We start from the raw sequence: 13,241 nt of genomic DNA on the forward strand, positions 1-13,241 counted from the left end.
AAATGATTTTGATTAAGACATGATTTTTAAAATTGTTTTGATACAAGCAAAATGATGCCATCTCACATAGTTTTATCTCTCGTTATCATTAGTTATGTCTCTCCATTGGCATTCTTAAAAGTATATCTCGATTTATGTTTTGTGTTGTGTTGTTAGCACTTGTTGAGCATTTGGCTCACTTCTTGCTTTGCCCTGATATTCAGCTAGCAGCTATGGTTAGATTCAAGCAGACTGCCCGTAAGACCTGTGATGCTGATGCTTATGTTCGAGCTCAGGTAGAATAAGTATAATAGTTGTGTGAGGACTCGGTATTTGTAATCAGATGTAATAGTTGGTAGTGTTGGGCTGTTTCAAACCCTAAACTGTAAGATCTTGGATTTGGTTGTGTATTCTTCATTAAAATGATGTAATAGCTATATTTATTTTGCTGTTAAAGTTGGGGGTGTGACATATATTGTGGGGTCACAGTACGCAGTAGTTGGTTGTTTATTAAGGTTAAGTGTTATTAAGGGAAATGGAACTCGTGACAACCCGGATCCCCGACCCCAGATTTGGGGGTGTTACATGCAAGTACATGGATGCTATACTTAGTGGCATATCGTTGAGAGATGTTGTTTGGGAGCCTGTATTGGGTATTTGGACATTCCGGTATCGCATAGCTTGGGAGCTTTCAAAGGGCTCGCTAGACGGATAAGTGACTATGGGATCCAGCAGAGGAACAGGGGACTATAGTTTATATTTTGGATTTGTTTCGGTGTTTTCTTTGTTATTGATTATGATTATTTTTATTGGATTGATGTTGCGTTTAGATTTGATGTTGATTGGTTGGTTGATTTAGATTTAGTTGAAACAGGTTGGTAAGTTATAAAAATAAACGGAACCATGCCGTTTTTTTCTTAAACTATATAAATCACCCGCAATGTTGATTGGTTGTTGGTTGGTTGATTTAGATTTAGTTGAAACAGGTTGGTAAGTTATAAAAATAAACGGAACCATGCCATTTTTTTTCTTAAACTATGTAAATCACCCGCAATGTTGATGTTAGCAACTTGCCAGAAAACTGGTCACAGACTTCAGCATTGAATCATTGCGGGAGATATCATACTTTACACATTTTACAGTTTAGTCACCCCACAATGAATCATTGCTGCAGTGATCATACCCAGCAATGAGACATTGCACCAGGTCCTTTTGACTATTTTAAGGTCTAGTTGGCTTTGTTTATTAAATCAATTTTTTCAAATTTTACCGCAAATAATGCATTTTGTAGTTATTTTAAGAGTTTTGGTGTTGAAAAATATTTTTAAAATAATATTACTAAAAACCCAGTTTTGTTAATAAAAAGGGACAGTGAGTTTTGGGTGAAACAGAGATTCCAGCAATGAGTCATTGCTGCAGTAAGTACCTCCAGCAATGTCTCATTGCTAGGTACTCTGTCACTAGTTCGCATTGACTATTTTAATGTCTAGTTGACTTTGTTGATTAAATCACTTTTTTCAAATTTTTACATTAATACTGCATATTTTAAATATTTTATGAGTTTTGGTGTTGGAAAATATTTTAAAAATATTAATATTACTAAAAACCCAGTTTTGTTAATAAAAAGGGACAGTGAGTTTTGGGTGAAACAGAAATTCCAGCAATGAGTCATTGCTACCGTAAGTACCTCCAGCAATGTCTCATTGCTAGGTACTCTGTCACTAGTTCGCATTGACTATTTTAATGTCTAGTTGACTTTGTTGATTAAATCACTTTTTCAAATTTTTACATTAATACTGCATATTTTAAATATTTTAAGAGTTTTAGTGTTGGAAAATATTTTAAAAATATTAATATTACTAAACTCACTTTTGTTAACAAAAAGAGGCAGTGAGTTTTGGGTGGAGCAGAGTACCCAGCAATGAGTCATTGCTGCAGTGGGACATCTAGCAATGTCTCATTGTTGGGTGCTCTGTCACTATTCTCTTACAATATTTTAAGTTGGATAATAAAAGTTTTGGTGTTGAAAATATTTTAAACAATATTAATATTAATAATAAGAGTTGGATAATATTTTTATTAAAAAATAACATTAATATGCAACATTATGTGTAAATTTAAATAACATTAATATTATGTAACTTAAATAGAAAAGTTAAAAGAACTAATGTACTACTTGTCAACAATTGTTAGGTTAAAACCTAAAAATTTCTTCGATCATGCTCCTCCCTTAGGGGACAGTTTCTTGCATCATGTTCTCCTCCGATCGCCCCACGATAATTGCACTTTCGAGGCTTGATCTTGATCTTTGAAGTTGTCGTCTCAATTCCACTTTTATATCTTTTTGTTTTCTTCCTTCCTTTAGTTTTCGACATTGGAGGATCAAATATTGGATCATGTTGGTAGTCCTCTTGAGTTTTCGCCTCATGGGTTCTTTCTCTACGCTCTTCATCCGTAAAAGCATCTTTCAAGTATCTCTTCTCTCTATCAATCACACCCATTAAGTATTTATACCGTGAAACAGAACAACTACCGGAAGCAGCTAAATCTTGAAAAGATTTGCACAATGCACCAAAACTTAATGGTTGTGATGCACCATCATTACCAATACCGGGAGGAGCATATGGAAGAGGCCCCATAATTTTGTTGTCGTTCATTGTCCACCTACCCATGATGAGACTTTCCGGTATCTTGATTTTTTGTTTTTTGTCAAGATAACGGATTATGTGTTTGCAAATCATCTCAGAATGTTCAAACTTCTAACACGAGCATTCAATTTTTTCCTACATAAAAACCGTCACTCGATATTTTCTTCTGCAATTCTCCGGCAGGGTAGCCTTCTCAACCAAATACAGTTTCGACATATAAGTTCCATTGTTTTTGACACTGTTCATGATGTAACATGTACTTTTCATAAGCTCCTTTTGAAACCGTTTGAACATTTCTTTCATGTAGATTTCGGATACATGTATTTCTAAGGATGAGTGCAAAACTAATCTCCTTTCCAATTGTTCGCTGTCATAATCGGCTTTAACCTCCTTCAGATATTGCATCTCCAAAGCCTTTTGGGAGTTCTCAATGAATTCCTTCAAACCGGTAGATGATTGCACATATTCATCAAAAAAAGAATTTGTAGACTCGCTTCTTGAAGTTGTAGTCATGCCGGCGAAAAAATGTTGCTTCGTGTAAGCACCAATCCATTGAGTTCTAATAGCATACATGTCATTTAACCTAGCATGATCCTCAAGATCGTACTTCTCGACTAATTGCTCCCATTTACCTTCAAATTATGTAGGTGTAAACGACTTGTACACACATGCATTAAACTCTATCTTGAACTCCGGATAATTTGTGTACAAATAAGATAACTTCTCGGGAAACTTACTACTTATATGCCATGTACAATATGTATGCTTTGTTTGTGGCATAGGCATGACCTCGGCAATGGCATTTCCCAATGCAATGTCTTGATCAGTAATAATTGTTCTAGGCAGTTTATTGTCGACGGCTTCCAACCATGTCCTCAAAACCCACTTATACAATGCATCAGTCTCATCCCTTACCAGTGCAAATCCAAATAGTATATTTTGATAATGGTGGTTTACGCCCGTAATAGGTATGAAAGGCATACAATACCTATTCGTCCGGTAAGTTAAATCAAACGTAACCACATCACCAAAATTCTTGTACGCGTTAATGGACCGAGGATCAACCCACACCAAACCCCGTACACGATTCTCATCATCTACATCCACCCGATAAAAGAAATTACCAAAACTATTTTCTTGTAGTTCTCGTAGCAAAAGTAATCCACACTCTGCATCACCTGAATCAAACACCCGGCGCCGAATATCACGTATGACATTACGTACGTCTTGATTAGAAAAACCAAGATTTTCAACACCCCCTTCTGTCTCGCTAAGAAACTTCATTACTTTGCCCGTCTCAATTCCCGATTTGTTAAACAACTCAATCAATGATCGCGTCATAGGATCTATGTTGAGTGATCTTTGAAAAAATTGAACTTTTTCCGGTGACACCAATTTATGATTGTGTTCTAAATCCACCAAACTAATTTGCCATTTGTCCATCTTCACTTTGTGAACGACACACATTCGAGCACCACAATTCGTTCGTGGAATTACCTCTCTAACTCGTTTTCCTTTACCAAAATCCAACGGCGTCGCTCCTACCCTTCCACCTTTTCGACAAATAAACAAACGGTATGATGGTTCATTTGTGTTTGTTTGCTTATGAGTATTCCTAATTATTATCTCGAATCCCTCTTTTCGACCATAATTCCTATAAAATGCTTCCGCATCATCCAATGTATCGAAAATATTGCCGACATAAGGCACAACATTGTTACTATTCTTAAATCCATGATTCTTTTTCTCAACATTTTTCTCATCTTTTACGTCATCAAAATTTTCACCGTTAAAATTATCACCGCCAACGCTATCATCAACATTATTGTTAGGAATATGTGTATTAGTTTGATGATAAGTTAAACAAAACACTTAAGTAGAAATCTAGTGTTTGTAGCCTCAACGGATAAGACCATCTTGGCTATCCGTTGAAGGAGTAGCTTTACTTAGCAATAAGTTTAGTATTGTAGCACATTTCATTCTCTGGATTCAAGTTGTAATTCTTAGATGTTGTAGGAAATTATCAGTCATGTTGACTACTAGTGGATATGCAAATAGGAGGGCTAATTGTAAATATTTCATGCCTTGTAATTTTGTATAAGTGAAGAAGTATCAACTGATATTGAAGACCTTCAACGGATAAGAAACAAAGCTTCAACGGATGTCTCTAAAGCTTCAACGGATAATATCCATCAACGGATAAGTGCTTCAACGGATAAAGACTTCAACTGATAATGCATCAACGGATAAAGCTTCAACGGATAAAGCCTCAATGGATAAGGCATCAACGGATGAAAGTTTCAACGGATGCTTAGTTCATTAGCAGTTGATAGTGACAATTCATAAGCTGACAGAGGCACATGGGTTGACAGAGACAAACTGGAATGTGGAAGCCTCTAGGAGGAATCAAGAAAATGTAGCATTTCCATTCTGGTGCAAACAAGGAAGTATTCAAAGATTAACAGCTAAGCCTAAATTGCATTGGATAGAGAAATGAAGAAGAAACATGTGAAGAGCCTTTTTAATTGTATTTTACAGTTTTGTCTTCACTTGTAAACTTGGTGATATATAAACCAAGTAGTAGCTAGTAATTAGATGTGAATTTTCCAGAGCTGTTTAGAAAAATCCAGAGAGAAAATCATCTAGTTTGTACTAGGAAGCAGCTGTGATTTAATTCTTTGAATCACAGATTTTCTGAAATAACACATCTCTGGTGGAACAACAAATCCACCAGAAAAGTTTTTAAGTTCTTTGTATTCTATACATTTGTGTTTGAATATATATCTGTCTGTATTAGCTTCAAGCCATTCACACACATTTGCTCACTAAAACACTTAGCCTTAGAAACTACTCAAAACTTGAAAAAGTTTTGAGATTTACATTCAACCCCCCTTCTATAAATCTCATTATTAGTCCACTGGGAATAACAATTGGTATCAGAGCCAGCTCCTAACATACAAAGAGTTTAAAGATCTATTCTGCTAACATCATGAGTAAGAAGGATATTGGTGTAAAGATTCCAATCTTGGAAAGAGATAACTATCATCACTGGAAAGTGAAGATGCATTTACATCTTCTCTCTCAAGATGAAAGCTACATCAACTGCATTGAAAATGGTCCTCGCATCCCTCACAAGGTGGCCACAGCTACTACTGCAACAGTTGCTGTTGGACAGTCTATTCCCAAGCCAAAAGCAGAATGGACTGTTGAAGATATTGAAGAGGTTCACAAGGACAAGAAAGCCATGAACATTCTGTTTAATGGCCTAGATCAAGATATGTTTGACAATGTCATTAACAGCCAAACTGCTAAGGAAATTTGGGATATTATGCAGCTTATCTGTGAAGGCACTGAGCAAGTTAGAGAAAACAAAATGCAGCTTCTCATTGAACATTATGAATATTTTCATTTTGAAGAAGGAGAATCATTGAATGATACCTTCAACAGATTTCAGAAACTATTGAATGGATTGAAGCTGTATGGCAGAATGTACCAAGTCAAGGACTCCAATTTAAAATTTCTAAGGTCTCTACCAATACCTATCCTGTCTTTATAACGATCAAAGTGACTTTCAGAAAGTAGCTTTGTGAGTGGGTCTGCTATGTTGTTATGTGTGTCAACTCTCTTTCAATACAATACAAGAAATGTGACCACGCTCCCACTAACCCTTTTATAGACACATGGTTCATCTACGTTTTTGATAAAACCAAACTCTTTGATTGTCTCATCAAAACGGATGTTCCATCTACGAGAAGCTTGCTTTAAACCACATATGGTTCGCAGCAGCTTACACACTAGATTTTCATTTCCCTTGGAAAGAAAAGCATCTGGCCATTTGCCAGATTTCATAGTCGTAGTAAGCAGCAATCGCAAGTAAAATCCGAACTGATTTTAACAGGGCTACAGGTAAAAGGTTTCATCAAAGTCAATCCATTGCCTTTGTTTGAATTCTTTTGCCACAAGCATGGCCTTAAAGGTCTCCACCTGGCCATCTGCTCTAATCTTTCTTTTGTATACCGTATACATAGATTCCATTTCGGATTTCATGGCACTTCGCCATTTCTCTGAGTCAACACTACTCATAGCCTCATTATAGGTCATAGGGTCGTCATCATCGATGATTGACAACTCATTGTCATTCTCAATGACAAGGCCATAATACCTCTTAGGTTGGCGAGACACTCTCTCTGACCTACGAATGGGCTGTTCTACAGAAGGTTGTTCAGTCTGAACAGGTGTTTCCACTTGAACCGTAGTAGTTTGTGCTTCTTGAACTTCATCAAGTTCAATTTTGCTCCCACTGTTTCCTTCAAGGATAAACTCCTTTTCCAAGAAGGTAGCATGTTTGGAGACAAACACCCGATGATCGGTGTAAAAGTAATACCCTAAAGTCTCTTTAGGATATCCCACAAAACTACATTTTACGGATCGAGATTCCAGCTTATCTGGGTCAACTTTCTTGACATAAGCTGGACATCCCCAAATCTTAACATGTTTAAGACTCGGTTTCCTTTCTTTCCATATCTCATATGGAGTTTGAGGAATAGATTTGGAAGGCACCTTATTCAGTAAATATGCTGAGGTTTCCAATGCGTAACCCCATAGGAATACTGGAAGATTCGCATAGCTCATCATGGACCAAACCATGTCTAACAAAGTTCGATTTCTCCTTTCAGATACCAATCTGGAGGAGTCCACTGGGAGACTATACCCTTTTCTTTGAGATAATCCAGAAACTCTCCATTCAAGTATTCACCACCTCGATCTGATCGAAGAGTTATAATACCATTTTTGGTTTATTTCTCCACTTCATACTTATACTCTTTGAACTTTTCAAAGGTTCAGACTTGTGTTTCATCAAACACATATCTGAATCTAGATCTATCATCTATGAAAGTAATGAAGTATGAAAATCCACCCATAGCTTGCGTAGACATTGGTCCACATACATCTGTGTGTACCAATCCTAGCAAATCTGCAGCCCTCTCTCTATGTCCACTAAATGGAGATTTGGTCATTTTACCCAATAGACAAGACTCGCATGTAGGATATGATTCAAAATCAAAAGGGGTCAAGTAACCCTTCCTTATGCAATGTCCGCAGTCTATTTTCACTAATATGACCAAGTCTGCAGTGCCAAAAGAAAGTGAGATATTCATCATCCCTTTTCTTTTATTAGTTTGTTCAATCTGAAGTAAATTATGTCACATACATACAGACCATTATTTAAAGTACCACGTCCATAAAGAATATTATCACTAAGAATAGAACATTCATTATTCTCAATAATAAATGAAAATTCAGTCAAGTCTAACATAGGAATAATATTCCTCACAATCGAGGGAACAAAATAACAATTATTTAAGAAAAAATAATAGTCTTGCCCGTAGGCATATGTAAATGAAATGATCCTACATCTTCAGCAGCAACTCTTGCTCCATTTCCAATCAGTAGAATCACCTCCTCTTCCTTAAGAGTCCTACTTCTCCTTAGTCCCTGCAACGAATTGCAGATATGAGAACCACAGGCGGTATCTAATACCCAAGTAGAAATTCGATTTAATGACATATTCACTTCTATCATGAACATACCTGAATTAGAAGCGGTAGTCTCACTACCCTTCTTCTTCTTCAATTCTGCAAGGTAAACCTTGCAGTTCCTCTTCCAGTGCCCCACCTTGTTACAGTGAAAGCAAACAACTTTGCTCTTGGGGTCTTCAGCTTTTGGTGGAACCGGCTTTTCTTCACCTACTTTCTTCTTCTTGGAAGGGTTCCTCTTCCTTTTCTTAGGATTGGAACCTTCACCAATTAGAAGAACATAACTCTTCTTAGGGGGGAAATTCGATTCCGCAGTCTTCAACATGTTGTGGAGTTCAGTCAGGCTGACATCCAACTTATTCATGTGAAAGTTCACAACAAACTGCGAGAACGAACTCGGAAGCGATTGCAAGACCAAGTCTTGGCTCAGCTCCCCATCCATGGCAAAACCAAGTTGTCCACGATGTTCAATCAAATTGATCATCTTAAGTACATGGTCATTCACAGATGTTCCCTCAGACATCCTACAACCGAACAGCTCCTTCGATATCTCATATCGAGCTGTCCTCCCCGCCACATCATACAACTCTTGTAGATGCATTAGGATAGTGTGAGCATCCATATGCTCATGTTGCTTCTGTAGCTCAATGTCCATGGAAGCTAGCATGATGCATTGAGCAACATTTGCATCATCTATCCACTTACGATACACAACATGTTCATCATTATGTGCATCGCTAGCAGGTTCAGTAGGCTTAGGTGAGTCAAGCACATATTCCAGCTTCTCAACCCTGAGAACAATTCTCAAGTTTTGAAGCCAGTCAGCATAATTAGGACCAGTCAACTTGTGAGCATCTAATATGCTCCTGAGTGATAGTACAGAAGACATAATATAGTAAATCTGTAAATGATAAACACATAACAACACTTAGCAAATATTCAATTTCATTTCAAAACACTATATGAATCGGGTCTTTATTCATAAGTGGCTCCCACTAGTTTATCTAATTTATTCAACCCCCTACGTGAAAAATTAAGCATTCATAATGCTAGTGGGAATAGGGATCCTACATTCCATCACACAACCTCGGCTGTGGCACGAACCGCCATGTAATGTTCAATAGGCAGACAACTCTTGTCAATTACATCTTATGTTATTCCCTAATCAAACTTTAGCCTCTTGAATACTTGAGTCACGGCTGTGGCACGACAAACTTAATATTCTAAGTCAAGTCTAACCCAACATTCCGTACAATTGAATCAGTCTCCAACGGCCCACGGCTGTGGCACGTACTGACCTTTAGATTCTAATTCAATGTACACATCTCTATGTAATAGACAAGTATTTCTTATTTCGAAATCAAAGCCCTCGGCTGTAGCACGAACCGACAATGATTTAAAAATAAGAACTACTTTCTATCATGTTGGAAGGCTATGACCGACACAAGCCCGTTGTATCATTGGCCAATTACTACTTGATATTATTTAATTTTAGAGGGATTATATTACGTTACAATCATAATCATATTATAAAGAGATTCTTCCTTTTAAATTAAATATTTCAAATCAATAATCAATAATCAGATGATTCCCAGATCGGGTGGAGCATTGTCAAGAGGCGTCACTTAATAACCCTTTCTTACAGATAGAAATCTGTTGTTGACAGAATCATCCTTTCTCTCATATTGAAAATTCATATTCAATTACGTGTTTCATAAACACAAGAATCTCATGATTGTATTCATAATATTATTATTAAGGTTATGAAACAATTTCACTATACTAGATTGTCTAACAAATGCCTTATGTTAATTTAAGTTCACTTAAATCTATCATCGCATGATAAACTAAGCATATATCACATAAATAAACATGAATAAACATCAAGGTAGGCATGTTACATCATCTAGCATATTGGTCTAAGCATTATACATCCCTATGTATCACATGAATAGTTCGAAACAATTTCTTAAAATATCATATAATATACCATTAGAAGCGTCTCGAAAAGACGAATCCAACGGCACCAAAAACGCCCAATTCTGAGCTCGCACGCGCCCTCACGCGCCCCGGAAAGGTAACCCACGCGCCGTCACGCGCACACGCGCTGTCAGGCGCGTGTCACACCGCCGCCCACGCGCGCCCACGCGCCTCACACACCCAAAACCCTACGCTGACGTCAGCATGATGTCAGCACTGCTTGACCAGCGCGTGTCTGACACGCGCCGTGCGTGGCACACGAGCGCGTGTACCCCACGCGCGCGCGCCAGACGCGCTGTCCTCCATCTGTTTACGAAAGTCGTCGCCTGACACTTCTTCGAACAACGTGCCGCCGTCCTGTTCTTTGTCTTTAATTGACAGCCGTGCCTCCATCATACAGCATTCAACACAGCAGATATATATATATGCATACTAACAATTTATATATATATGTGATTATTTAATTACGAATTTAATTGTAACAACTTCAAAAAATCATAATAAATAATCTATACATCATAAAATTATAATTAAGAAAAATACCCAGACGATCTACAACACTTGTAGAACCCAGATCAACATTCAAAATTCTTCTGAGAAACGATTTCTCATCAGTCATAATTAAACCATTATATAACTTGTAAAAATCATAATTAATTCATACAAGCACATAAAATTCTGAATTTTTTACCACAGATCTATATGCATACAGCCTATGCTCTGATACCATTGTTGGATTTTAATCGTAGCAGAAGCATGGCAAAACACTTTTACACATATAAAATCCAAATAAAAACATATAAATCGTGATTAAAATATATGAACCGATTACTAACCTTTAATAGCGATCCAAAAGCAACAATCGGAGATCCTTAGCAGATGCTCCTCAAACGTGAAGCACTCCACCGGTATCCACCAAGAAAATGATGCTAAGGAGGAGGAGGAGGTGGAGAGAATTAGGTTTTTCTAAAAATTTTGGGTTCGAATAAAAATAGGGTTTATAATAGTATATTTATAGGCAAAATTTTCAGCTGAAATTTTCCCATAAAATATTATTATTATTAACCCTTTATTATTCACATTAATAATTAAAACACCTATTAATTATTAATCCTTTTTCTAAACACTTTAGAAATAATTCTCTCTCTTGATTTAATTTCCAAAAAAAATTAAATTCTTAATTAATAATATTAAGAACTTTTATTAATTAATTTATAATCAATTAAATCTCATTTAATCAATTATTAAATTTTCCAATCAATTATTTATTTCATAAATAAATAATTATTAGCCATTATTAATTAATTCCTCCACCATTAAATCATTCTCTTTTATGGTGTGACCCTGTAGGTTCAATATTAAGCCGGTAGTAGAAATAAATAATAATAAAATTATTTTATCATTATTTATATAAATTCTCTAATTTATTAAATATGATTAATTAATTAATCATATTTATTTTACATCGTGAGGGATACTTCTCAGCATATCGCGACTATCCGGATAATACGAATTCACTGCTTAGAATACCAAGAACCTATTCAGTGAATAGTTACCGTACAATTAACTCCTTCTACCCTGCAATGTCCTGATTAAATACAAGGCATGGATCTTGTGTCAAGCCTATCTAATTTAATCATTTACTTTCCCATTTACTATGCTCAGTTCTATGTAAATTAGAAACTCCTTTCTAATTTCATTCACTCTGGCCAGAGATTCCTGAACTAGCATAAGTGGATCAGTCTTGAACATTCTCTTCCTTCACTGGAAGGGGTAGATCCTTTATTGATCATACACTATCTTCGTGTACAAATTCCTATACCCAGTAGAGCCCTAATAATTGTCCCTGGAGACTAAGAACTAAACCAAAGCATAGTTCAGTGTACACAAGATGACTATGATGACCTCAAGTCTAAGGATACTTGTACAACTATCACTATGTGAACAAACGCTGACATGTGAGTGAACTTCATCAGTTGTTCAGCTGTGCGAATCATGTTCAGTGAACTTATTCTATAATAAGCACCTACATACTAGCTATAGTGTCACCACACAAATATCTATGAGAACAGACATCCTTCATAATGAAGCAAGCATAGTATGTACCGATCTTTGCGGATTATTAATTATCAGTTAGTAATCCTATGACCAGGAACTATTTAAGTTTAGAGTTATCATCTTTTAGGTCTCACTATTATGATCTCATCATAATCCATAAAAAGCTTTACTCTAAACTATGGTAAATCTTATTTAAACACTTAAATAGATAGAGCCCGTAATAAAAACAAAACAAGTCTTTTATTAATATCAATGAAATCAAAACAGATTACATAAAAAGTTATTACTAAATTCTCACACATGATTGGACTTAGGACATATCTCTTTCACATATCATGCAGAGGTGACATGGACATATTAGGCATGGAAGGAGTTAAAGGCATGGGAGCATTCTTAACAGACTTGCAGTTAGCAGATAGATGATTAACACTTTTGCAATGCACACAACTTTTTCTAGGAGCATACTTATCAGGTGTGTAATTGTTGTGTTTGTTAATCCCTACCTTCCCATTTCTATTATATTTCCTTTTAGTTTCCTTTTTATCCTCAACCATCTTAAGCCTATTTTTCAACTGATCTAAAGTCATATGTCCTATATTCACCTTACTGGTATCTTTGGATGTGCTAGCTTCTTCTTTGACAAAGTTCTTGGAAGTTGAACCAAACTTCTTATTGAGATTTTTCAAATTGTTCTTTTTAGAATCACTTGCCTGTTTTGATTGATGAGCCTTCAACGGATGCTCATTTTCTTCCTTCAACGGATAACTTTCATCATCCGTTGATTCCACATCCGTTGACAGTCCATCAATTAATTCTACTTCCTTTTTGTTTTTCTTCCAGGCATTCTCATAGAGTCATTCAATTCCCTGAACCTTGAAAATCTGAGCACTAACATCCCTAGATGTTTTCTAGGCCTTGATTACATCTTGTTCACGTTCTAATTGTTTAGAAAGAATTTCTACTTTCTTAACAGATTCTTCTAGTTCACTCTCAACAAATAAGCATTTGATTTTAATCTTTTCAAGCTCAATTACCTTAC

At 36.2% G+C, this 13,241-nt stretch overlaps 1 protein-coding gene across 1 annotated transcript; it reads right to left on the reverse strand.

Moving 5' to 3' along the window:
* Nucleotides 1–2,762: 2,762 nt before the first annotated feature.
* Nucleotides 2,763–10,537, reverse strand: LOC141673935 (protein FAR1-RELATED SEQUENCE 5-like). The gene is made up of 3 exons (XM_074480662.1): nt 10,437–10,537; nt 3,365–4,437; nt 2,763–3,259 (listed from the first exon to the last, which is right to left on the reverse strand). The coding sequence occupies exons 1-3, from the start codon at nt 10,535–10,537 to the stop codon at nt 2,763–2,765; spliced, it is 1,671 nt and encodes a 556-aa protein (XP_074336763.1).
* Between the last annotated feature and the right edge of the window lie 2,704 nt (nt 10,538–13,241).

Source organism: Apium graveolens, chromosome 7 (assembly GCF_009905375.1).
Source record: "Apium graveolens cultivar Ventura chromosome 7, ASM990537v1, whole genome shotgun sequence".
Taxonomy (NCBI): domain Eukaryota; kingdom Viridiplantae; phylum Streptophyta; class Magnoliopsida; order Apiales; family Apiaceae; genus Apium; species Apium graveolens.